Source organism: Eublepharis macularius, chromosome 12 (genome assembly GCF_028583425.1).
Source record: "Eublepharis macularius isolate TG4126 chromosome 12, MPM_Emac_v1.0, whole genome shotgun sequence".
In the NCBI taxonomy this organism is placed as follows: Eukaryota; Metazoa; Chordata; class Lepidosauria; order Squamata; family Eublepharidae; genus Eublepharis; species Eublepharis macularius.
Window position 1 is genome coordinate 42,536,730 of NC_072801.1, and position 24,061 is coordinate 42,560,790.

Consider the following 24,061-nt stretch of genomic DNA (forward strand, 5'->3'; position numbering starts at 1 on the left):
CAATAAATATTCAATAATATAATATACCATAAATACTACATCACAATATACAAAAAAATCCCGTCTCTATACAATATCATTGATTTGTACAGAAGTCCAACGGGTGGAACAAGGACCTCCAGAGATGACCCAGTCCAAAATGTACATGTAGATCAACTGTATTCAGTAGCGGAGGCCCTTGTTCCATTCCACTGAGTTCCTGCAAAAGACCAAAATGGGAGGTTTCAAACAATAGAACTCTGATATATTCAATGTGAATTACTACTTACCTTGTGGTTTTCCTTGGAAGCTCTACACCGGTTGGACTTCTGTACAAACCAATGATATTGTATAGAGATGGGATATTTTTGTATATTGTGATGTAGTATTTATGGTCTATTATATTTATTGAACATTTATTGATTAACATTATGCACTTGAGCACTGTGCACTTTATTACAGTAAAATTATTCTTATTTAGAGAAGGAGAATTATTGCGATTACTCTAGTGTATGCCTCCGTTTGTTTCTTTGCAAGTCTCCAGCCCCTCGTTGGTGTTTACCATTTCCATTTGAGGCTGCTCTGCTTAAATGTGCACCAGCCTGAAGGCCCATGACAGCTGTCCTGAGAGAACAAAGGGGTTCGTGCGTGTGCAATGTGCGTGTGGATCTTAAGAAAAACTGAGTTTGCTGTGTGACAGGCCTTCTTTGTGTTTTTCTCTCCCCCATCCTTGTGCCTGCATCCCAAACTAGGAGGATGTTCCCATTTCTGAGCTTCAACATCTCTGGGCTGGACCCCGTGGCTCGTTACAGCATCTGTGTGGACATTGTATTAGTGGATCAGCACCACTGGCGGTACCAAGGAGGGAAATGGGTTCAGTGTGGCAAGGCAGAAGGAAACATGCCAGGTACAGTGGAGAAATGGTTCATTTCCAGTTCCTATAGGATCCCAAGGGCTGGCAGCTGGGTTTATCTGTGGCAGCAATGTGAAACAGGAATCAAGCATCCCCCCCAAAACTCACAAAATTTAGTCCTCCAGAAGGTTTTGTGAGTCAGACTTTGCCTCTCCGGAAACATCTAAAGCAGATAAGTATTTTAAAGAGACTTTTATAGATAAAGTCACAGCAAAGGTGGAAGGGAGGTGGTTATAAGAGTCTTTGTAAAAGTGTATCCGGTTTTTATGTATTTGAAGAAGTGAGATCTTACTTATAAATAAACTTTTGAGTCTTTGAGGTGCCACTTATGTTTCAGTATCACTTTTGTGGCTTGGATCTCACAATCTTTCTGGGGGCACAAGCTCTTGCATCCATCCCCCCGCCCCCCGCAGCCTGACATGCCACCCCCCCCCCAATCCTGTTCTGGGGAGAGAAGGAATCTTGTGTCCTACTGATTTCATGGTTGCAATGAGGTTTGTTCTTTCTGGTTCATGCCTTTAGCCACTATACACTACACCCTGTTATAAGGAATGCAAAGATAATGAGTTAAAAATTTAGGAGAAATGCTGTAAAAATACTAAGATGATTGTGCATCAAGAAAAAGGGATTCTGCACATGTTTGGAGGCATTCTTGCAATTGTCATCCCCGTAGCGAATGCGGAAACTTTTGGTGATCTAGCAGGTACTGGATTGCTCAATATTTCCAACCTTTGCTTTAAATGTTGTGAGTTCATTCTGAGGGAATCTGTGAGCTTCCAGCAGAGTTTAAAACACATTGGGGGAGGAAAAATTCTAAAGCACTATTTCCTAGTTAGAATTTGTTTGGAGAGGGGGGAATGATTTTTTTATCCTTTTAATTTGAATTCACAATTGTTTTCTTAAATTCAGAGAGGTTTATTTATTTAAACACTTACAGTTCTTTGTTATTACATTCTCCAAGCAGTTTACATCAGAATAAAACTCATTAATAAAATCATCACACAAATCTTTAAATCTAGTTGAAAAGGTCTGAATTTACCTTTTTTCACAACCCATCAGTCTTTGTCACAATCAATTTTATCCTGTTCCCAAGAGCTATGGCTCCCTCTGATGGATCAGGTGAGAATCTACAGCTCCTTTAGGACACTGCAAAACCTTGATAGAAATTCTAATTTGACCTCCGTATTGTTGTTTCTGTTCCAGAATGGGAATTGTTATTTCCCCTTCTGGAAGGGATCAAAGAGAGACCAAGAAGTCAATTGGCATGGCCAGTATGGAAGTAGAACTCCATCCCAGTACAGGGGGAGAGGCAAATGGGAATAGGCGTAGGGCCAGATGAACTGGAAGTTTTATAAACTATAATCTGACATTCCTGACAGAGGATTTAATTGGTATTGGAGTTCAGCTCTGGGATCAGTTTTCAAAACCAAATGAAAGTGGGTTTTTTTTTCATTCTCATATACACATTTTAAAAGTATTACTTTATATGTTACAGAATTCAGTTTTAATGTTTTGTTTTTAATACCAGATTAAGTCTTTATTAGCCCTGACCTTTATAGCCCAAGTGAGCCTGATCTCGTCAGCTCACAGAAGCTAAGCCGGGTTGGCCTCGGTTAGTAATTGAATGGGAGACCTCCAACAAAGACCCGGATTGCAGAGACAGGCAATGGCAAACCTCTTGCCATGAAAACCCCACCAGGGGTTGTCATAAGTCAGCTATGACTTGAGGGCTCTCTCCACTACCAAGTTCTTATTTATTTGGAAAGTTTATGTGTTATCTTTCCAGAGACCTGATCAAGGCATCTTTCAACTAAAACAATAAAATAAAACTTCTCTTGAACACAGTTGCCTTATACAGAGTCAGACAATCTAGCAAGATTAGTAATGTCTACTCTGACTGGCAGTTACTCTCCAGAGTCTCAGATGTCACTTCCCACCTGACCCTTTTAACTGGAGATGCTGGAAATTGGACCTGGGGCCTCCTGCATGCAAAGTAGATGCTCTTCCCCTGAACTGTGGCACCAAACTGTGAGTCAGACTATTGGTCTGCTCTGACCAATGCATCTGTTCAAGGTCTGAATTGGAAGTCTTTCTTATCACCCACTACCTGATCTTTTTAATTGGAGAGCAGATATTCTATTGCTGAGCCAGCAGCCCTTTTGCATCGGGGGAAGGCAGAATAGATCCACACAATCCAACCCTTTACATTCTACTAGAGCTGGATCGGTTTCATCCTCATTATGCTCTTTTAAAACATGACACACAGCACAAATATTATGCTTTGATGGTTTGCATTGCCTTCCTTGGGAATTATGCTGGCTCACATTATATCAATTTCTTTCTTTCAATAAATGCAGCTCGTTAACCTGTATTTCAGAGATTTGTCCATCAATTCCTTTGCAAAACAATTTCATTTAGTCTTATTTTAACCTTTCTGAGATTTTTGCTTCTCCCTATCCAATTGTAAACTTCAATGGTAGTTCTAAGTATAGAGTTGGATTCTCTGCTGAGGGAAAAGGGAGAAGGAGAGCCCCGTTTGACCATTAAAATTGCTGTTTGGGAGATTGGAGACCAAAATTGCTGGCAATCTTGGGGAGTAAGGAAATGTCACATAATGTGGTGACCTTACTTCTGAGTGAAGACCTGTGTGAGTTTCTAGAAATTTACCATGGTAAAGACCATAGAGATTGGGCAAATTCCTAGAGCATCACAGATGCAATGCTAGAAATGATGTTGCTGCATCTGTGACTTATTCCCCTCCCTCATTTTCTCCCACTATTAGCAGGTGAGAGCAGGTTAGAACCTGGTAAGCCTATGCATGAGCAAGAATTGGGTCTAACTGAGCAAACAAGTTGGCAGGATCCAACCCCTTGTCTTGGGTCAAGCTCATCCCTTTGCTGCTGTGATCACAGTTACAGTAGATTGAAAAAAAGTTCAACTCTACTTTATTCTCATGCTGGCAACCAAGGAACTCTGGAAACTGTAGTTCCATGAATGGATGTATAACGAAGAATTCACAGCAGCTGCCTCATGGCCAAGAAATCCCCATCATAGCCATAGGGACAGGGTGCTTTCAAGCCAGTTTAAATGCTTCTGTGTAGACTTGCACTGTGATTCCACAATCCAACATCACCCCCCAAAGTACTTTGCTTTGGACTGGAGCACATTGAGAGACCATTACATAAAATATTGTCTTTCTGGCAGGGAATCGGACGTACGTGCACCCGGATTCTCCAAACACTGGCGCCCACTGGATGCGGCAAGAGATTTCCTTTGGAAAGTTGAAGCTCACCAATAACAAAGGAGCATCAAATAACGTCATGCAGGTATTGTGGCTCTTGGTTGGCTGAAGTCATTTTTATTGTCCCAAATGATGGAGCTGCACAACCCAGAAGGCATGGATGTGATGCTGGGAATGGTGGAGCAAAACTCTTGGGTCATCTGTACATGAATCCTGTCCTGTTTGTCTGGCAGATGATTGTGTTGCAGTCTTTGCACAAGTATCAGCCACGGCTACATGTCACAGAGACCAAGGAAGGCGAGGTGGATGAGGCGCACCCGTCCATGTGCACCCAGACGTTCACCTTTCCCGAGACTCAATTCATCGCTGTGACGGCGTACCAGAATGCTGATGTGAGTTTGGGGTGAGGTGGGGGAGAGTGCATGCTTTTAAGGTTGGGTAGGAGGAAAGCAGGAGGGCTGGCTCCCCCAGGGGGTTGGGAGGGTGGCGTTGGTTGCTGCCGTTGAAAGCCACAGAAAGGAGAAAGGTTACCAACTCTAGCTCAGAAAAATATTCGAGATTTGGGGCCCATGCCTGGGAGAGTGTGGAGTTTGGAGAGGGCAAGGATGTGCTGTCACACAGTTTACCCTGCAAAGGGGATATTTCCTCCATAGGGAACTGATGTCTAGTCTGGAGATCAGTTGTAATTCTGGGAGATGTCCAGGGCCCACCAGAGGATTGGTAACCCACACAAGGTATCTGGGCCTTTTTTTTGAAGTTTATCAGGAAGGGATGCCAAAAACACTAGGGCTACTGATCCAGTGCCATCCAGGTACACAGCTACTTGGTCTACCAAGATGAGTGTTGTCTATTCTAACTAATAGCAGTTCTCCAGAATCTCCACTGGAGGTCTTTCATATCACCCTGCTACCTGATCCTTTTAACTGGACGTGCCGGGAATTGAACCTGGGACCTTATGCACGCAAAGCAAATGCCCAACCACTGAGTGACAGCCCCTCCCTTATGATATCAGCAGCACCAGCACCTCAACCCTTCCCCCTTCATAGCCATTCAGTGGTTAGATTGCCAAACTCCAGGTGGAGAGTGGAATTGCAACTGATCTCCAGACTACAGAGACTGGTTCTCCTGGAGGAGTCTGAGAGAACTGAGTGGATGCTCTAGGACTTCCATTTCTCCTATGGTATACTACAGAGACTGGGATAAACTGATACACTGTTGGCTATAAAGTCATTAAAGGTGAGGGTCTAGTTAGGGGCTGAGAGGAGAGTGGGACTCTTGTTGGCTGGGTTTTCAGACTGGATTTTTTCCCTTAACCATGAGAAAAAATGAAGACAATTTTAAAAGGCTTTCGGGAGTCTTCCCAGCATCCCACCAAGTAAGCTGCCATGGTTGGGACATAAGATAAAGTGGATTCATGCAGTAGAAGAGATCCCAGTTTAGGGGGCTATGATTCCCAGGTGGGTATGATCCCTTACACCTCTTGAAATGATAAAGAGAGACCAGAAAACAGCAAGCACAGCCTTGATCTTCTCTTTGCCACTTTCTAAATAACTGGATCTTGATTGGAAACTCTTTGCTGGCCTTATCCTATAACATTGCAAAAGGTTGTGCCTGCAAGAAAACAATCCAGGATGATGACATAGATACACCTACAGGTTAACATACAAGATGCATCACTGTGCCTCTGTCGGAAGTCATTCCCCCTTCCCCCAATGATACAGTGGACATTTATTCATTGATATAGTCTGCCTTTCTCACTGAGACTCAAAGTGGTGTACACAGTGTAAGTCAATGCAATTAACAGGATGTCATGTCTAATAAGCAACATTGCTACAGGTTGCTACAGGACATGAAGCATCAGGTATTAGAAATGGGTTTGCATGCAGAGTCTGCAAACTGATCCATTCACAGAACTTTTTTCTCCATGAATTTCTGTTCAAACTCCATGGTGACACTGGAACGCATGAAGCTGTCTTACATTGAATCAAATCCTTGGTTGATCTAGGTTAGGGTTCTCTACTCCGAGTGACACCAGCTCTTCAACGTGTACCGAGGTTTTTCACATCATCTGCTCCCTGATCCTTTTAATTTGAGGTGCTGGGGATTGAACCTGGAATCTTTTGCATGTAAAGCAGGTGCTTTACCACAGAGTCATGGCCCCTCATGTGGTGGGTGAAGCACAGAGAGGAATAGGCACTTTGAAATATAAAGCAGAAGGGTAGGGGGGTGGATTTGGAAGTGCACAGTGGTATGATATATACTATATGTTTTGGTTGCTGTCCTTACTGGCACACCATCACTTTCTCCATCCTTTCCCCTTTTAGATTACCCAGCTGAAGATAGACCACAATCCTTTTGCCAAAGGTTTCCGAGATAATTTTGATTCGTAAGTCTCTCTTCCACTTATCTGCTCTCCTGTTGATCTAAGAGTTTACTAGACAGGGGTTCCTCTTCTCGAGGCTTCTGTCCCTTTATGTTTTCTTCCTTCCCTCTGTCGTTTTAAAGACGCTTCTCCTTCTTAGCCTGTTCTTGTTTCAAGCAGCAGGAGAGGAGGCTTGTATCATTGCTTTTTGTTTCCTTTTATAATAATATTACAATTATTGTAAAGAAAAAAATTTAAAAACAAGAAATCCTTCCCTGATTTAATATCCTCCACTCTGCCCCAAAGCCCAATGACTGTGCAGTCCGAAGCTGAGTTATGCTTTTTGAAGTCTATTGATTGCAATGGAGTTAGAAGCATGTAACTCTGGTTAGGGTTGCACTGGGCTAGTCACTTTGTCTCTGTCTGACTTCTCTCACAGGGTTGTCCTGAAGATGAAATGAAGACGGGACAGCCACATATGCTGTCCTGAGCTCCTCAGAGGAAGGGCGGGATCAAAATGCATTTCATAGACCGACCTGTTGCTTGGCCCGCAAAATTTTACAATGGAATTCCACAGACACCCAGGCAGATGACTCTGTTTACACGATGGTTATTTTAATGTCTAACTGGAGAAGTGTTGGAAGATCTGTGCAGTCGTCGCCCCTCTCATCTGACTGGAGATCTTTTAGTCCTAATCTCAGTGTGTATCTGGTAATGAGGGAGGATCTGAAAACATTTAGAATTCCTCTTACTAATTCACACAATATTCTCTCTCTCCCCCTCCAGGATGTACAACACAGCTGAGGGAGACCGCACAACCCCATCTCCTCCCAGCGCTAGCAGCTGCCAGCAACTTCTGGCCGGCAGCCGTTTCCAGCCCTTCTTACATGATCAGTACCCGCTACCCCAGAGCCGCTTCTACAACAGAGAGCGTGGCCCACTCCCCCTACAGCCCAAGGATACCCATCCCTGGTATTTTGCCTCACAACAGCCACCTACTGCCCCTCTAGAATATGGCACCTATGACACTGACTACAGAGGCAACAAATTTATGTCCTACGGCGTGAAGCCATTTGCCCTACAGGCTTCACCACACCATTCGCTGCCATATTACCAGGAGCACCCCTTCGGCCCCCCGGCCACTTGGAGTTCTCCAGCCCAGTATCATCACCCCAAGCCCACCCCAGGGGCGTTGAGCTGGTTCCGGCCCATGAGAGATTTGCAGCCCGTGCCCTCTGGTGATGAGAAAGGGAAGGACAGTGAGGGCTGGGCCGAGCCGGGTTCAGTGAAATCGGCTGATTCCTCAGACTCTGGGTTGTATGAAGCTGAGTGTAAGCGTCGCCGGATGTCTCCCTATGTCTCCAGTGCCGAGAGCTCACCCCCCATCCGCAATGGAGACCTTTACGACAAAGAAGGAGGCGATGGTGGTTACTATGGCTTCTATGGGAACTGAAGGGAAACAGAGACACTTGAGTATCAGGAGGGGCTTTGAGGCATCCGATTCCCCTCGAGTCATATCAGGGGTACCCAACAAAAAGGGGACACCTTCTTCATTGGGTGGAAGGTCCGCACCGTCACAGGCACAGCTTGGGCATAGAATTGAGTACTTTCTGGACTCACTTCCCCCTCATGCGGCAACATCCAGGTGCTAGTCTAGTTGTGTTAAGCATGACCTTACATTGACATTTCTGAATAGAGATAAGCAAACCCACACTAAATGGTGTGTGCAGAACAGGGCTCTTGAATCCCATTATAGGTGTGTGCATGAAGGGCATTTGGTCATGCACACAGCCATACGAGCACATTCTCTCGCATAGAAATGTACAGACGTGAGGTGACTTTCACATCTCTGGTCCTGCCCTGGCTTAGCTTTGTGGCTAAACAAGAAAAACAGAGTTGAAATGAAGTTTTTCACACATGCAAAATCTGAAAGTTCCACACTTGCAGATTTAAACTTTTAAAATTAATCTTGGAGGGTTACAATTGAGGGCTGTAATGTATTCCCCTAACCAAATTAATTCACTCTGACCCAGATAAGGAGATCATTCTTGGAGAGGGTTTTCACAGGAGATTCGATACATTCGGATAGCTCAATTAATGGCTATGAGCCATGCTGGGAAAATATAACCTCTGTGTCCAGGTTCTACATGTAGGGTGGGTTGGAGGGCCTTGCCCTGGCTCGGGCTTCCCAGAAGATTATGACTGTACACTGCGGGGCAGGGGTCGGGGGTACAGACTATATATATCTTTGGTCTGATCCAGCCGTGCTATTTTCTGTGCATGGAAACAGGTTTCCATAAGTTGGATTGGGTGCTGCAATCATAAACAGGTTGTGGATTGTCCTACTTATCTGAATGAGGATACATTGCTTTACATTGGATGTGCATTTATTTGAATGCGCATGCCACCAGCCTCATTCCTGCAGCATGAAACACACATCAACACCCTTGTTTACATGCCACTAGGCAGCTGGATGAGGGAAAATACATCCTTACTTCCCAACCCCATTCAAATCTAATGGCATACATCCGTGAGATTGTTGAAAGCCACTCTCATTAGCAACATCTATTTGTGAAAAATCTCTCCCTTAATGAATTTCAGCTCTAAGGTTTGTTTTCACATTCAAAGTGTCCAGGTCCAGAGATGATGATCACACAGTTGGGTCAAGAACGTTGTGTACAAGTCAGATGTCCATTTGAATGTGCAGAAATGTGCAGATTTTGTTTAGCCATATTGAATCGTGTTTGACTTTGGAGCAACTAATCATGCAGAAATACCCTTTTTATATGCAACTATGGGTGGATCAGGACCAGAAAAAACTGCCCAAGTCTGTTTGAGCAAGATGTTACACCCCCTTCCCTCTTACTGGTAGTCTTTTGGCTCATGCATAGATGATACATCAGAATTTACAAAAATCCTGTGATTAGGTCAGATCCAGCAGAAAAATTCCACTAATGGAAGGAGGCATTTCCCCCCCACCGCCCCAGTTCTCTCTTCTTCCAGCAGATCTCTTGACTCTCACTTCCTGCTATTCCCGGGGGGAGGGAGTCCCAGCATGCCTGAGGGAAGACAAAAGCCTTTGACGTATATAGGGAGCACTGACTCTTTCCCATCACACTTCAGCTGCTGAATCACTTTTGAACATGAAAAGAAACCAGTTTTTAAAAGTCCTTAACCCAGCATAATGGATTGTGTGAACAGACCTAGCATGTAAACAAAGAAACATTGCTAGCCATTTCTGCTACACAATTGTTCTCAGGCATTGTTCCAATATGAGGCCTCTTGCATAGAGCGCTGTGGGAGTGGCTGCAGTTTGGCAGACACACAGAATCTGGAGTTATGACAGCACATGGGAGGGATCGCACCTGTCCCATCCTATGGCTCTTTCCCAAACCTGTGGCATTCTTCTTGAGAACGAAAGTGACTCACTGGCTGGGGAAGGAGCCACAGCATAGCCTCCTCTCTGACGTACCAGAGTGCCAAAGGATGGGAAGGACTGCTGCTGGAGCAGGCCCCATACCATTAAAAGTAAACATGGTTTGTGCTGTATGCGGGCTGCATTGTGCAGGTATCTCCCCAACAGTTAGCTTCTTTTGTACCAAACAATAGCTGAGAACCCTAAGCCACATCCAGTACTCCAACCAAATAAAATGCAACCTATGCAGAAACAGGTTTCCCAGCAGACTTGCTGTACTTGGTGCCCAAGGTTTTACTGTTAGGGGTGGGGAACGGACAAGAGGGATGAGTCAATTCCTTAAAGCAGAATTGCAGGAGTTCATCCTAGTCCATTCCCCTTTAGGGCAAATGCTTCAGCATTAGCAGTGTTTAACCACATGCCCAGCAGCACATGACCCCTGACTTGACCAGAAGACTTTTAAACCCAAGAATAATCACAGAGAAATGTGCCACCCACCCCACCCTCAAAGAGTCTTCTCCTGCACATACCTGTGGGAATGAATGGAAGGATGCAACAATAGTAGAGTGCTGTTGCATATCTTTGGCTCTTTGCAATTGGGCATGCACACATGGGTTGTGCCCAAAGTGATCAATTTATGAAATCCGCACCCCAATAATGAGCTTTATTGAACAATGTATATGTGTGTGTGTGTGTGTGTGTGTGTGAAGGGGAGAGAAATAGGTTGTATTTTTGTATATTTCAGCCTCTGCCTTTATGTGCTCCTGCTCTTCCTCTTGATGGTATTATCAAAGCCCTGATCCTGGAAAGACTTGATGGGCATTCGGGGATGTGAATTTATATGCTAGACAATCAAAAGGGGCACAGGCCCCTGAAATGGGTTTTTCATTGCTCGGTAAGCCTTTCCGAGCTGGGGTAGGGAAGGGGTATTGGTAGGAGTCAGATTGCGCACTCTGTAATTGTTTACACTCTTAAAATGTAGGTGTAAAGATACAAAAGTCATTGTGGTGTTTTTGGATTCTTCTTTTTTTAATTTCAGTTTTTCAGGCCAACCGCCATCTCATGAGATGCAAATATTTATTGACTGCAGCATACGTTTTCCCGCCAGTTTTTGTTTTGGCTTCAGAATTTCTTTAAATAAACTGTAAAGCTCTGGTGTTCGGGCATGTCAAAATGTGAACTTTTGAATAGGCCTGTGGATTAAAAAAAAAAAAAATTCTTAAGGCCACCTGTCTAGACCTTGATCCTAAATGGGTACTTACATAGGGTTGGATCCAGCCAACCTTTCATTTGCAAAGTGAATACATGATGGCTCTTTCTGTATATATATACAGGCAGGAGGTACATGCATTCACTGTAACATGTGAGCAAGGCTATAGAAGTTTCCTTAACAATGAGGTGCCCAATAGGACAGCTTGCCTGGATTCATGAAGCATTGGGCTGTGGACTTGGTGAATATTAACCCATAGAGACTAGAGAACTGGGTCATATGGGGCAAAAAGTCTCTTACAGAAGAATCCTGAACCATTACACCCTTCTAAACCCATTGACTTCAGCTCGGACGATTACCTCTCCCTTCAGATTTCAAGGAGGTGTTTCAAGGGTTATCTTCCAAATTTTCTGCCTGCACTTGTGCAGAGAACCCTTGAAATGCTACATTGAAATCTGAAGGGGGAGTTAAGCATACAGAATTTGCAAGAAAACTCAAAGAGATATGGAACCAAAAACGGCAAAAATTGTCTGTGCAAAAAAGACCTTTGAAAGGTGTAACTCTGCTCATTCTGTTAGGGAGCAATCCTGAGCAGCTCCATTCAGGCATGACCCATATTATTCAATGGAGCGTATTCCCAGGAAAATGTCCTTACCAGAGCAGCTTTAGTCTCCTATCTAATTGGGGGTAGTGGTGGTAAAAATGACACTGGGCTATTTTACAGGGGTGTTGCTAGGGAAACTGCAATACAGAACTCACACTGAATTCTCAATTTTCTGAAAGGCTGTATAAAACTAAGTGCAGGGTTCAGCCTTTTAAAGCCTCATTTCTTCTTTCAGAGTTTCACATACACACCTCTCTCCTGTGGTATTTTGTGAAGTTTAAAATGTCTTAGCCCGTCTGCTTGACAGGACCCAGGGTGGACACGTAAACAACGTTCGATGCAATTCAAAAAGGACGACCACTGCTAAAGTTGTATTCTTTTAGCCAGGGGTTTTTTTCCTGGGAAAAGAGGTGGCGGAACTCTCAAGAGGAAAATGAGGAAGAAACACATGGGATTCTTTGAAATCATATTATTTTCAAGCTCTATTGCCGAGTATTTTCAAGAGATGCCGGAACTCTGTTCCCCCTCGTTCCCCCTGAAAAAAAAGCCCTGCTTTTAGCTAGGAAGCTGTCACATAATCAGTCAAACACACTCTCTGCAATAAAGTGGGACTGGGGAAGCTAGGGTTGTTAACCTCCAGGAAATGATCTGGAATTTCATCTGATCTCCAGCCTTCAGTGATCATTTCCCCTGGAGAAAATGGCTGCTGAAGTGCCTCCCCTCCTTACACCCCACTCCTCCCTCTCTAAATCTCCAGGAACTTTCCAACCTGGACTTGGCCACCTTCCCTCCATATCTAAATGATAGTTGAGGACTGGCATGGAGCAACAGAAATTCCCTGCATCCCCTCTCATTCCTGGCCTCCTCTTGCCTGAAATTGCCCTTTTAGAGCAGTTGCTAATAGGGTTGCCATACTCCAAGTGGGGCCAGATCACCTGCAATCACAACTGATCTTCAAACTTACTGCAATCAGTTTCCCTAGAGGAAATGGCAAATACAGAAGGTGGATTTTTGGGTGGAGCTTGAGGACAATGGGGTTTAGGGAGTGGAGGGACTTCTACCCTGCTGAGCTCCCTTCCCTCCCTAAACCCCACCATCCTGAAGCTCCACTCACACATTTCCAGGAGTTTCCTAACCCAGAGTTGGTAACCCTGACGGTTAAGGATTACTAAACTGTCACATGCATTAGCACTTAACATTCCAACGTACTACATAAATGCTAACTATTTTGGTAAGCGATGGAGCAAGCTACCTGTTGAAAAAAGGCCAGTGGAAAAGATTAACAAAATGGCCGCCACATGGTGGAATTTTCTGAAACCTTTTTTTTATTGGACACACTGTGGAATGTTCAAGCCACAACACCAGAACAGAACAGAGGCAGATTCACATGGACACGAATGACAGAGTGCAGCAACTCGCCATGGGGCCTGCCAGGCAAGGAGAACAGCAGGCGGACCTGCTTTGCAGGACAGACAAAAAGCTAAAGACACCCAGCACAAAGAGAGGGACAGACAGACAGACAGAACGTCTACTGGAGGGCCAGGGAGAAGAATTGAGAGGGGCTAAGTGGGAGGAACATGCCAATGGAAAGGAGTCAAAATGCCCCTTCCCTAGCAGCTAGGAGAACAGCCTCTTCAGTAAGAAGAGCACAAGCAGGGCTCAAGAGCTGAATCCCGCAAGCTGAGAAAGTGCCGCTGTCCATTGCCAACAGGGGAACTGCCTCAATGCAAAGTCCTAGGCCCTCCGCTAGTACTGTAGCATTAAGTCAGCAATCCAAAATCAACGTGACACTGGTCTGCAAAGAAAATGTCCTAAACCATTCTCTCCACCCCAAGGAAGGAAAGCAAACTGCTTTTTGTAAATGTCTGGCAACCCCAGTCTCCCTGGTAACTTCAACCTCACATTCATGTTAGACTGTAAACAAGAAAACCAGAGAGAGATGTTCATTTACCCAAAGGTAAAAAGGTAGCACGGTGTTTTATCTTTTCAAACCAAAAGTTGTGAGAGCACATTCTGCCTGAATTCCTCTCTCTTCCTAAAAACACCCATGACTCCAGAAAGGAAAAGGAATACAGGTGTGGGACCACTTGGCAGCCCAGAGAGCTACAGTCCAGGACACAGAGGGCTGATTCATACTCTCTCTCTCTCCTGCTGTTGTAGAGAAGCAGTCAGGATGGAAGAAAATGTGTTTTCATAATCATGGGAAAGGTCTGACTTTACATACAAGTACACAGAATAAGGCCCTGAGAACACTTTGTGATAAAAGTCTCACAGGCCTATTTGCATTGTGGTGGCCTAAGTCACACGACTGAACCACTTCTAACTGCTGGTGAGTTACATGACCAAAAGCTCATCACAAAAAATAAGTTCTCTCCACACAGAAAACTAAAATGTTAAGACAAAGCCAGGCCAGAATCTTTCACTGTTCTACCGTAAAGTCTGTGGGGTAGGATGGAGGAGTTTTGGTCATGGAAATCCTTACCTGCAAGCTTAAGTAGTAAAATCAGACACAGGTTCATTGCATTAATAAAAACAACCATATTTACCTGTGTTTTGAAAACTTCACAAAGCACAGCATCTTCCAATAATTCCCCTATCTATGGTGTGTGTGTGTGTGTCGCGGGGGGTGATAATACTAGCCCAAAACCTAATATTCTTTATCCATTTCATTAGTTGCAAGCCAAATTAGCCTCAGATTTGGACAGCCAGTGTGATGTAATGGTTTGACAGTTAAACTAGTTCCTGGGAGGCCCAAATTCAAATCCCCACTCCAACATGGAAGTTTGTTGGGTGACTGTGGGCCAATCATTCTGTCTCAGCCTAAACTATTTCACAGGATTGTTATGAAGTAAAAAGGGGTGACTACGTATGAACCGTGAGGGTGGGATAAAATTCTGATAGTTTTGGCTGTCTTCCTAGGAATACACAAATTGGAGGAGCGGGGAAAGATTGTCAAGCACCTAGCAGGCCATACTATATGACAGGTGTCCAGCTTTGGCTCAGTGGGTCACACTATGCAGGCCTGATCAAAAGTCAGAGAAGATTCACTTCCTTTCTCTGAGAGCAAAGTGCTTCATGCTACCCTGAACTACTCTGATGCAGCTTAGCACCCCCTCCCAAGATATCTGGCCCCTTTTGCTTTTATGGGGCAGATATCCTCACACTTTCCATCTCCTTCCATAAGTTCTCCTTAAAGTGGGTGTTGTCCTTCCTGAAACCCCTACCAACTTGTACTTTTTTAAAGCATAAAAAGGCATACACACACAATTGGCTATTGCACAAAAGCACCCACTCCCAATTGATTTACCCCTGTATGAATGAGCCAATCCAGTCCCAAATGATTGGTGTAGTAAAATAACAATGAAACTGCTTAGGTGGCCAGTAGGGGGGAGGGCAGGGAGGGCAGCATCCTGACACACTGATGTCACACCCCATGTGTCCAGAAGTGATGTCAGAATGTCACTGGAGGATACCAGGGACACTCTGGTATAAGGACATAGGGTTAACCATAGAGTTTTGCCTGTATGCCAGAGTGTCCCCAGCATCACAATGACATAACTTCCTAGCACATGAGGAGTGACGTCAGAATGTTACTTACATCAGCAGTAAGGGCTCCTGCCACTGGTAAGTGCCCCTGCCAGTTGCCAGCATACAGATGAACCTGGAAACATGCTGGGCATCCCACCCCCAACCAAAGAGCTCATCCCACTCTTCCCCATTTCTGCTTTTTGCAGTTCATTTCACAGGTGTACTAATCAATGAACTGGATGCCAATTCACTGTTGAGCCACCTTTGCTTTCTTTTTAAAAGCCCAGGATGAACGGTCACTTGACGTTTGTTCAGTGCCTTCTTTGTTCAACGAAAAAACCACTCCAAAAACAAAAAAAAAGAGGGAAAATACTTTGTGAGGAGGTGAGCAGATGGAGCAAGAGATTTAGCAACCTTACTCATTGGTCAACCGATCAGTGCTGTCCCTAGCTTCTGTGGAAACAGGAAAAGATGGCTCCCCTCCTCCCAATGAGGTCAGTCCTGAAGGGAAGCTTGTACATATATGCAGAATGCAGCTAACTGCAATATCCCCAGCTCAGGATATGTACATTGGTACACGGCTTCTGAACCTCTTATAGTTTCTACACGTCAAGGATTCTCTGTTCTGCCTTGTACCTACAGTAAATGCAGAAGCATGCCCAGTGGAGTTGAAGCTTCCACATGTGGGAGTTTTCTATGCACTTTCTTTGTCTTTTCTCTCCCCCACATGCTCTGCAGTGACACCACATTGACTCTTAGGGGGTGTGGTAGTCATGGCTGCTCTGTTTTTTGTTCTTTTCTTCATGCATGTGCTAGACAGCTATAATGGCTCTTTTAAAATTTGAAGGAGATGTGGCAATAGATTGTTATAGCACTACAGCCCTCACTGATTTTAAAAACAAAAGCAACCTGCCCTCCTAAGATGCAGCAGGAAAAGATGCTGAGAAACGGCAGCCATGAGAGGATAACAGCAGGGGAAAGGGTGCCAATGTGGTTGGGATCTTGGAAGGGCAAGAAAAAGCACATCTTCCAGATGGTGTGCTAACATGCCTGGGCTCTTTTTCTTTCCAAAAAAGATGAAAAGTAGAGGAGGTTTGGGAAAGAGCATATTGAGGACAGGCGAGATCTGGAAATAGGATGATTATAGCAGGACACTATGTAGAAACATGAAAAAATGCACAAAAACAAACAAAACAGCTCCACTGTGGAAGTGAATGTGAAGAAAAAAAATCTCTGTGTGAAAGCAGCCCCTGAAAGATTCCTGGCATGATGAGAAGGTACAATTTTCTCTCAAACTCACTTTCCCGCATAGAATTGTGGGAAATGCTGGTGGGGTTTTTTTTTTGGGTTTTTTATTGCTTCAAACGTTGAAAGAAAATGGGGGGCAGCAGAGCACATGTTCCCAGACAACAGAGAGGGAAAGAAAGAGGGGTTTAGCAGACAAGACAGAAACACACAGACATTCTCCTGGTTCAATGTTGTTGGCCCTGACAACGGGCCAGTTCAAGTGGTGTTTCCTTAAGGCGCCCTGTTGAAAAGAGGTTCTGGTTTTGCTGAGATAGAGGTACTGAGCAGGTACCAGTAACAGTACCTCTGGAAAGGAAGAGGAAGCCTCACTTCAACTGGGGCCAAATGGCTACAGCCTCCTCATGAGCAAAAAGGAAGTGGGTTTCTCCCTCTGAGGGCACCTCCACAACTGCTCCTGGAGAGAGAAGGTACCTCTAATTCGGTCAGCCTCTTCCCCATACTGAGAGTCCTGCTGAAAAGAAAATGAAACCAGGCAGAGGTGGTGGCCATAGCCTCCCAAGATGGGGGCTGCCACATAGAACCCAAACATTTCTAGTGTCCGGGCTCTTCTGTGCAAGCCGCCACCCTGATGACCTTTTGCAAGTTCTATGCTGGAGGATATAGCTGTCGCTGCTTCATCTGAGCCAAAAGGCAGGATCTGAGAAAGGTCCATCTCTTCTTTTCCGGTTACATTGGGGGTATTTCATGTCACTCACCCCACCGTTTTGATGCAGACCATGTTAAAGTGCTTCTGGTTGGCGGCTGTAGCACTCCAGGGTTCTGTCAGGGTGAGCCTTACCAGCAGGCAGCAATGCGGAAATGTGAGACAGCCTGTGGGACCCTTTTCAAGGGGGTTATGCCGGAGAGATGCTTTGGAAGTGCCCAGAGGAACACATCAATGCCGCCCTTTTCCTGCAGTGCTGGTATACCAGAATTGCATGCCCTGATCACCTTTTGTGCTTATCTGGCAGGGGACCTCTTGTCGTCTGCTCCCCCATCTTGGGGGATGGGGGTAGAAAAGGCACAGCCACTCCTGGCGATGCTGGCAGCTACCACAAGACTGCACTGTCCATATTGCTGAAGCCTGGCTCCGCCCTCAGCTTCCAGTAGGTGCCGTTGCTTACCCAGGATTCTTTGCTGTTGGTGTCCACATTCCGCCTGCCAGGAGGGAAGGAAGGAAACCCATTAGCAGCCAGAAGAAACAGCTTAAAAAAAGGAAAATCTCCAGCCACAGCAGGTTGTAAAAGAGGGCGTTTTGACGCATTTTGATTCATCCCTTGGTTAAGAAGCTAAACCTCAACAGGTTGCTGCCAGGAGTGTGTATGCCTATGCACATATGCACACACAGTAATCTATGCTTACAGATACAAACTTTTTAAAAAGTGTCATAAGACTGTTATTTTTGCCAGAGGGATGTAGTTGTTAGACTAGGATCTGAGAGTCCCAGGTTCCAATCTTCACTCTGCCATGGAAGCTCACGGGCTGACCTAGAACCAGTCATTCTCATTCAGCTTCACCAACACACAGGGATGTTGTTGTGAGGACAAAATGGTGGGAGACGGCAGCGATATTTAAAGTAAACAAATAAACTAATACAATGCTTTAAACAATGGCAATCCACTCTGTAGTGTGCTAAGCCTGTCCCTATGACCAAGTTCCTCAGGCCCAGCCTCCACGTGCTCTCAAATGAGTATCAGAACCCAGAGAAGGTAGAATGGGCTGCACCACTTCAGACTGTAGACAGGGAAAATCACATTATGATTGCTCCCCTATGTATAAACTCCTGCAAATAAGAAAAAGTCAGTATAGCCCATTAATTCACACCAGTAGTCCCCAACGTTGCACCTGTGAGCACCACAGTACCCACTGACACATTTCCTGGTGCCCACTAAATGGTGTTAGAAAGTGGGTGCGGTCAGGCAGGACTTTCACCCAGCAGGGATCCTGACTGGCTGTTCAGATTTTTTAAAAAAACATTACTTTGCCAGCAGCTGCCACCATAGCACTAGGATCTTCACTCCATGGCTGAAGGTAAGCAGTGTATAAGAAATTTTTATACATCCTATTGAGGAGAGCTTTTGCCTGAAATGTTGAAGAGTTACTATTAGAGTTAAGCATAATTTCACCCCTTGACATTTTTGTGGTGGCTCTGCTTCCAGTGGCAGCCATTTTGTGGTCACACTCGCTGCCCTGTGTCAGAATTCCAAAGGTGCCTGCAGTTTTTAAATGGTTTATAGCTTCACATGCTGTGCTGGGTTTCCAAGAACAGCAAATTCTTAAATGCAGGAGGAACTTGGAAAAATGGAATCCTCTACTTGTGGTCCCATCCATTCTACTATCTCAGCATTCTGCCACCTCACATGACTACCTCAGTCAAATTCAGTAGTTGACCAGGACTCTGGCCTGCTTTACTCATGCCAAAGACTGAGGTGCCCATTGCAGAGGGGGGTTCTAGTTCAGAACACTGTTTGACATTAACAACAACTACAAAAAACACTCTATGTCAGTAGAAAACTAGCATAGAGTGGAGAAAACCTGTATCTTCTACTCTTTGTTCTCTGTGCTAGTTTTCTGCTTGCAAGGATTTTCCAATAGACCTCACCGTTATGTTGTACTGGATTCCTACTAAATGCTATGTCTTTGTAAACTTGTATCTATTTACCCTATGGCACTGTTTATGGAAATGTTCTTTATATTAACTGTACTAATCTCACACTGTGTAATCCGCCTTGAGTCTCCATGAGAAAGGCAGACTATAAATGACATAAAATAAAAAAATAAAAATGTGATTCTCCTCGTGTTGCACTCCCTTGGCTACCTCAGCATTTTGCCCTCCTTAGTCCTTTGCATGCATGACTCAGTTTCCTACCACCTAAAGATGACACCGACTACTCCCTGATGCGACAGCTAGGCCCAGACAAGTGAGGGAACCTGCTTCAGAACAGAGTGCAGAAGCCACCTGAAGAAGCGAGTCTGATGAAGAATGTTGTTATCCTCCATCACCCGACGCCGGTCACGTTGCAGCTGCTCGATCCGTCGTTTCTGGGACTCTGCGGCCTGCACATTGCCCTCTTCTAGATACCTGGACAGGGGTGGAGAGGACAAAATACAATGAGATCATTTCCCATTCTTAGCATAATTCTGTTCACAGAGGGCTTCAATAGCAGCTATGTTTTTCTTTTCCTTTGTATGTTGGAGACATTTCCATATCTTTGGTCACTGGATTTTTAACCTTTGTATTGCATTCATTCAGTTGGATTAGGGTTGCCAGCCCAGCTCTATACAGCAGCCAGGAACATTTGGGGGGAGGGGTGCAGAGACTGGCAAAACGGTGTTTCATAATACTATGACATCATTTCTGGCTGGGAGCATGGAAGTAACATCAACACACTGCATGACGCTCTGGGATTTCCTCAGATTTCTATGGTAGAAAAATCACAAAATGACATCATTTCTATGTTCCTGTCAGAAGCAAACTTGCCCCCCCCCTTCCTCTCACCACTGTATGGAGGGGAGGCCAGAGCTCAGGAGGAGTGGCACCCCAGGTTGAATTCAACCAGCTTCTATCCTGAATTCTCCTTATTTATCACAGCCCTACCACCATCACATGACCTATCATCCATACATATCTCATAATCCACAGCACAGTATTTCTGAGGATCAAAGGGAACTCCCTCCTTCCTTCATTTACCAGCAGGAAAACCAGCTGGAGCCAATCATTTGTAAATTCTGAGTAGTAAAACATATGGGCAGGAAGGATACAAACAACTAGAATTAGTTAATTACAACAAAACAGGAGAAGATGCTTCAGTGCTCACCGCTGGTCGGGCCTCAGCCTTGTGTCTGTAGATGGCAAGAGGTGTTTGAGCTCCGGCGTTAGCTCATTAAGCTCCAAGGCAAACTGAGTGAACCCGTAATTCTTCTCGTAGTCCCGAGGCATAGGGTCTGGAGAAGAAGAAATAGGCAGCTGGTGGACATACGGATCACCAAATATCACCATATTGCACCCCACTAACCCTGTGAACCCAAAAATATTGAGGGCACACAATTCGAGGCCAGCAAAAAGAGGGGCATGATGGAACTCACAGTCCTTTTCTGTATTCGTTTACTCAGTTAAGCTTCTTCAAGACATTCAGCCAAGAGCAGGTTTCAGTCTCTGCATGTGATTTTGTTTGCTGTTTGCCTCACTTGGGGGAAGTTCTTACACAATACCAATTCATTTAAAAAAAGAACTTGATGAATTTTGATCCACTTGCTTTCCTTAATGATGTCAAAAATCTGTCATCCAAGGTATCCATCTCATGCTAGGGGTGATTGCTGGAACCTACCTAACCCGTCCTGAAACCCTCCAGCTTCCAACCCTTGGGCTGGTGGGGGGAAGCTCATTGAGCGCTTTTAAGGTTCAGCAATGACAGCTAGAAACTTGATCTCATGTTTTACACTACCTCATAGGGTTGTTGATGCAAGAACAAAACAGAGTACAGAAGAACACGGTTGTAAGCCACTTTGAGGGCCCGTTGGGGAGAAAAGCAGAGTATAAATATCTAAATCAATCAATAAATGAAGTAAAAAAGAAATTCAATCCAAAGTAAAGTTCTAAAATCCCAAATGAGATCACAGATCTGTTGGATTTTAGTAAGGACTCAGTCCTTTGAGATAAGACCTCCTTGGTTACCTAGAGGAGGTTGGATAGCTGATATTTCCCACTGCCCACTTCTCAGCACAACTGGTTTCTTACTAGGCCTCCAGATGCACTTGCCGACGGGGGCCACACCACGATACAACCCTTCGTGCCACTTCCCGAAGAGCCGGTGGATGACCTTGCCGCTATGGCTGAGAACGGCGCCCTGCACTTCATTCACCCCGGAGCCCCAGTACCGTGCCTGCCAGAGAGGGGAGGGGGGTTAGGGCAAGGAGGATGGCTGCATACAATCTGGAGGGATCGCAATTAGGGTAGGATAGAGGAAAACATGGCTGGAGGAGTGGATGGGGGTGAGGCAGCTGGAAGAGAAGACAGAGAAAGCCAGGAGTAAATATTTAGGGGGTCTGGTGTTACCACAGCAACAACTTGGTGTTTTTTTTTTAAGGAGGGTTAGGGATAAAGAACCTCCTGCAAAAGGCAGAGAATTAAGAATGGTGCAGAAGGATGAAAAGAGAAAATGGGTAGAGTTTGGCAGAGAAGAGGAAATCAAGTGGAGACATTCCAGGCACCACAAAGCCACATTAAGATAGTTTTAGACGGGCAGCCATGTTGGTCTGCAGTAGAACAGCATGATTTGAGTCCACTGGCACCTTGAAGACCAACAAGATTTTCAGGGTATACGTTTTTGAGAGTCAAAGCTCCCTTCTTCAATATCCTGAAAATCTTGTTGGTCTTTAAGATGTCAGAGGACTCAACTCTTGCTACAGTCAGTAACATCAGAACATTATCAAGGGTGCTGGCAAAGTTAGGATCGAGGGAGTACTAGGACATCAGAAGGTAGTAAAAGAGACCGGAAGTTGAGGGGCCGGAGAGTGGGGTCAAAGCAAATGGGAGGGGAAATGAAAGTGCCAAAGAGGTGTGGCAAAAACCAGGGGGAAAGAGTAAGGGCCAGCGCTCACTTTGCAGAAGGTGAGCTTGCAATGGTAGGTGCTGTCCCGTGTGTTTCGAATCAGCACCTCGCCGTAATGCTCGATCCATCGCTGGCCGCTGAGAATATTGTGGATGCAGGAAGTCACCTTGTTCCATTCGAAGTGGTCCCCGAACCTTCCATCAGCAAAAAGACAGCAAGACTAATGTTTGGGGATGCAGGAGGAGTTGAAATGGAACCACGGGCAGGAAACGGGGTTGGCATCTCACCTAGGAAGCTGGACGTTCACTGTACCCACAGGGATTATCTCGAGGGATTTGCCCCAGAATTTGTTTTTCCATTTCATGTCTGGAAAAAAAAGATAAGACAAACATACACAAGCCCCAGAGAGTTAACTCACATTACAATGGCTCTGGGATATAAACTGGACTTTAGAATGGGATGAAAGGAGGCAAATATCCAAGCAGGCAAATAGCCAGGCAGAAGTTACCTTCTAAAAACAAAACACAAGGGCTGAATTTCAGTGATCCCTGGAAGCCACAACCTCCTGAGCTAGAAACTTTGGTGTCTACTATCAGATACATAAGGGCTAGTTATGGTTATTCAGTGGCAAGAGAAAGCCACTCAGAAACATGTTTTTCCTTCCAGTTTCCCTTCTTATGAAAACTCCTCCTGCGAGTGAACTTGGGCAAGAGTTCTGGAGAGATCTGGACTCACAAAATAAAGCACTGCACCCTTTTGCTCTGGGGTGATTGTGACTCTACTGCCCTCCCCTCACATCGTTGTTTTTACCTTGAGACCTCACCTTGCCAGAAAACGAAGTTATCAGACTCAGCGTGGCAGGCAGAGATGGGTGGATGGTGGCATACCTGCAATTGGGGGGAGGGGGGCAGAGAGGACAAAAGGAAGACAATGAACAACCAGCCTTGCACGAATGGCCTGCTTTGAATGTCTGTGTCCACTAACAGGCAGTTTCCCGTTTTTTGAGGTCCCCTGGCTTTTGCTTTTCTTCTGGGGCTTTTTTATCATAAAAAAAAAAGGAGATGCAACATTGCTCTCTCTCTCTTTTTGAGGAATATGATGAGTTATTGTGGACCTGCTTTTATCAGGGACAACAGCCTTTGTATCTCAGTTGTGCTTTACCATTAAAAAGATTTTTTAAAAAAACCAGGTTGGCCATTATGGTCCTCTGCTTTCTGTGCCCCAGCACCTGCAGAGAATTGGTAATTTATTGTTGTTCCCCGGATTCTGTATTTTGTGTTGTTCCTCTCTCCGAGGGTTCCCTTTGTTTTTGAGAAGAGCTGGGTGGCAAACCCCAGACAGGGCTTTTACAACGCATTTACCCTTGAGACTCACATGGTGTCTTTCCTACTTTCTTGCAGGCACCACGTCTAAACATTTCTTTTTCATCCAGGCTTTTAACTGAAGGGTTTCCTCTGTCGGGGACAGAGGGTGGCACTAGGGGAGAAGCTGTCATCCCGCCACCCGTTGGTGTGTGGTGTTCCTCAAGGGGCAATACTCTCCCCTCTGCTATTTAACGTATATATGCGCCCCCTCGCCCAGCTGGTACGGAGTTTCGGACTTGGGTGCCATCAATACGCAGATGACACCCAATTGTATCTGATGATGGACGGCCGGCCTGGCTCTGCCCCAGATGTCCTGGGACGTGCCTTCGGAGCTGTGACTGGATGGTTGAAGCACAGTCGGCTGAGATTGAATCCCTTGAAGACGGAGGTCCTGCATGTGGGTCTAGGGTCCATGGGTGTGGGACTTCGGCTCCCTGCTCTCGACGGAGCGCCACTTACGCCGGTGTCGAGAGTGAGGAGCCTGGGGGTGGTCCTGGATGCTTCCTTGTCTATGGAGGCACAGGTTGCAGAGGTTGTTAGATCCTCTTTCTTCTATCTAAGACAGGCTCGGCAACTTGTCCCCTACCTATCGACCCATGACCTTAC

At 45.2% G+C, this 24,061-nt stretch overlaps 2 protein-coding genes across 2 annotated transcripts in view; one reads left to right on the plus strand and one right to left on the minus strand.

Moving 5' to 3' along the window:
- TBX21 (T-box transcription factor 21) overlaps window positions 1-8,111 on the plus strand; it is a 44,163-nt gene extending 36,052 nt beyond the window's left edge. The window contains exons 2-6 of the mRNA XM_054995059.1: window positions 732-886; window positions 4,097-4,218; window positions 4,367-4,525; window positions 6,458-6,519; window positions 7,282-8,111. Coding sequence (XP_054851034.1) covers window positions 732-886; window positions 4,097-4,218; window positions 4,367-4,525; window positions 6,458-6,519; window positions 7,282-7,948 — 1,165 coding nt within the window. The 3' untranslated portion in view covers window positions 7,949-8,111. The remainder of the gene's footprint in view (window positions 1-731; window positions 887-4,096; window positions 4,219-4,366; window positions 4,526-6,457; window positions 6,520-7,281) is intronic.
- Window positions 8,112-12,986: 4,875 nt separating this feature from the next.
- The window catches only part of OSBPL7 (oxysterol binding protein like 7), a 44,358-nt gene continuing 33,283 nt past the window's right edge, over window positions 12,987-24,061 (minus strand). Inside the window, exons 17-23 of the mRNA XM_054992921.1 lie at window positions 22,915-22,978; window positions 22,379-22,457; window positions 22,141-22,285; window positions 21,278-21,422; window positions 20,358-20,484; window positions 19,499-19,621; window positions 12,987-17,697 (exon numbers count right to left, since the gene is read on the minus strand). Coding sequence (XP_054848896.1) covers window positions 17,589-17,697; window positions 19,499-19,621; window positions 20,358-20,484; window positions 21,278-21,422; window positions 22,141-22,285; window positions 22,379-22,457; window positions 22,915-22,978 — 792 coding nt within the window. The 3' untranslated portion in view covers window positions 12,987-17,588. The remainder of the gene's footprint in view (window positions 17,698-19,498; window positions 19,622-20,357; window positions 20,485-21,277; window positions 21,423-22,140; window positions 22,286-22,378; window positions 22,458-22,914; window positions 22,979-24,061) is intronic.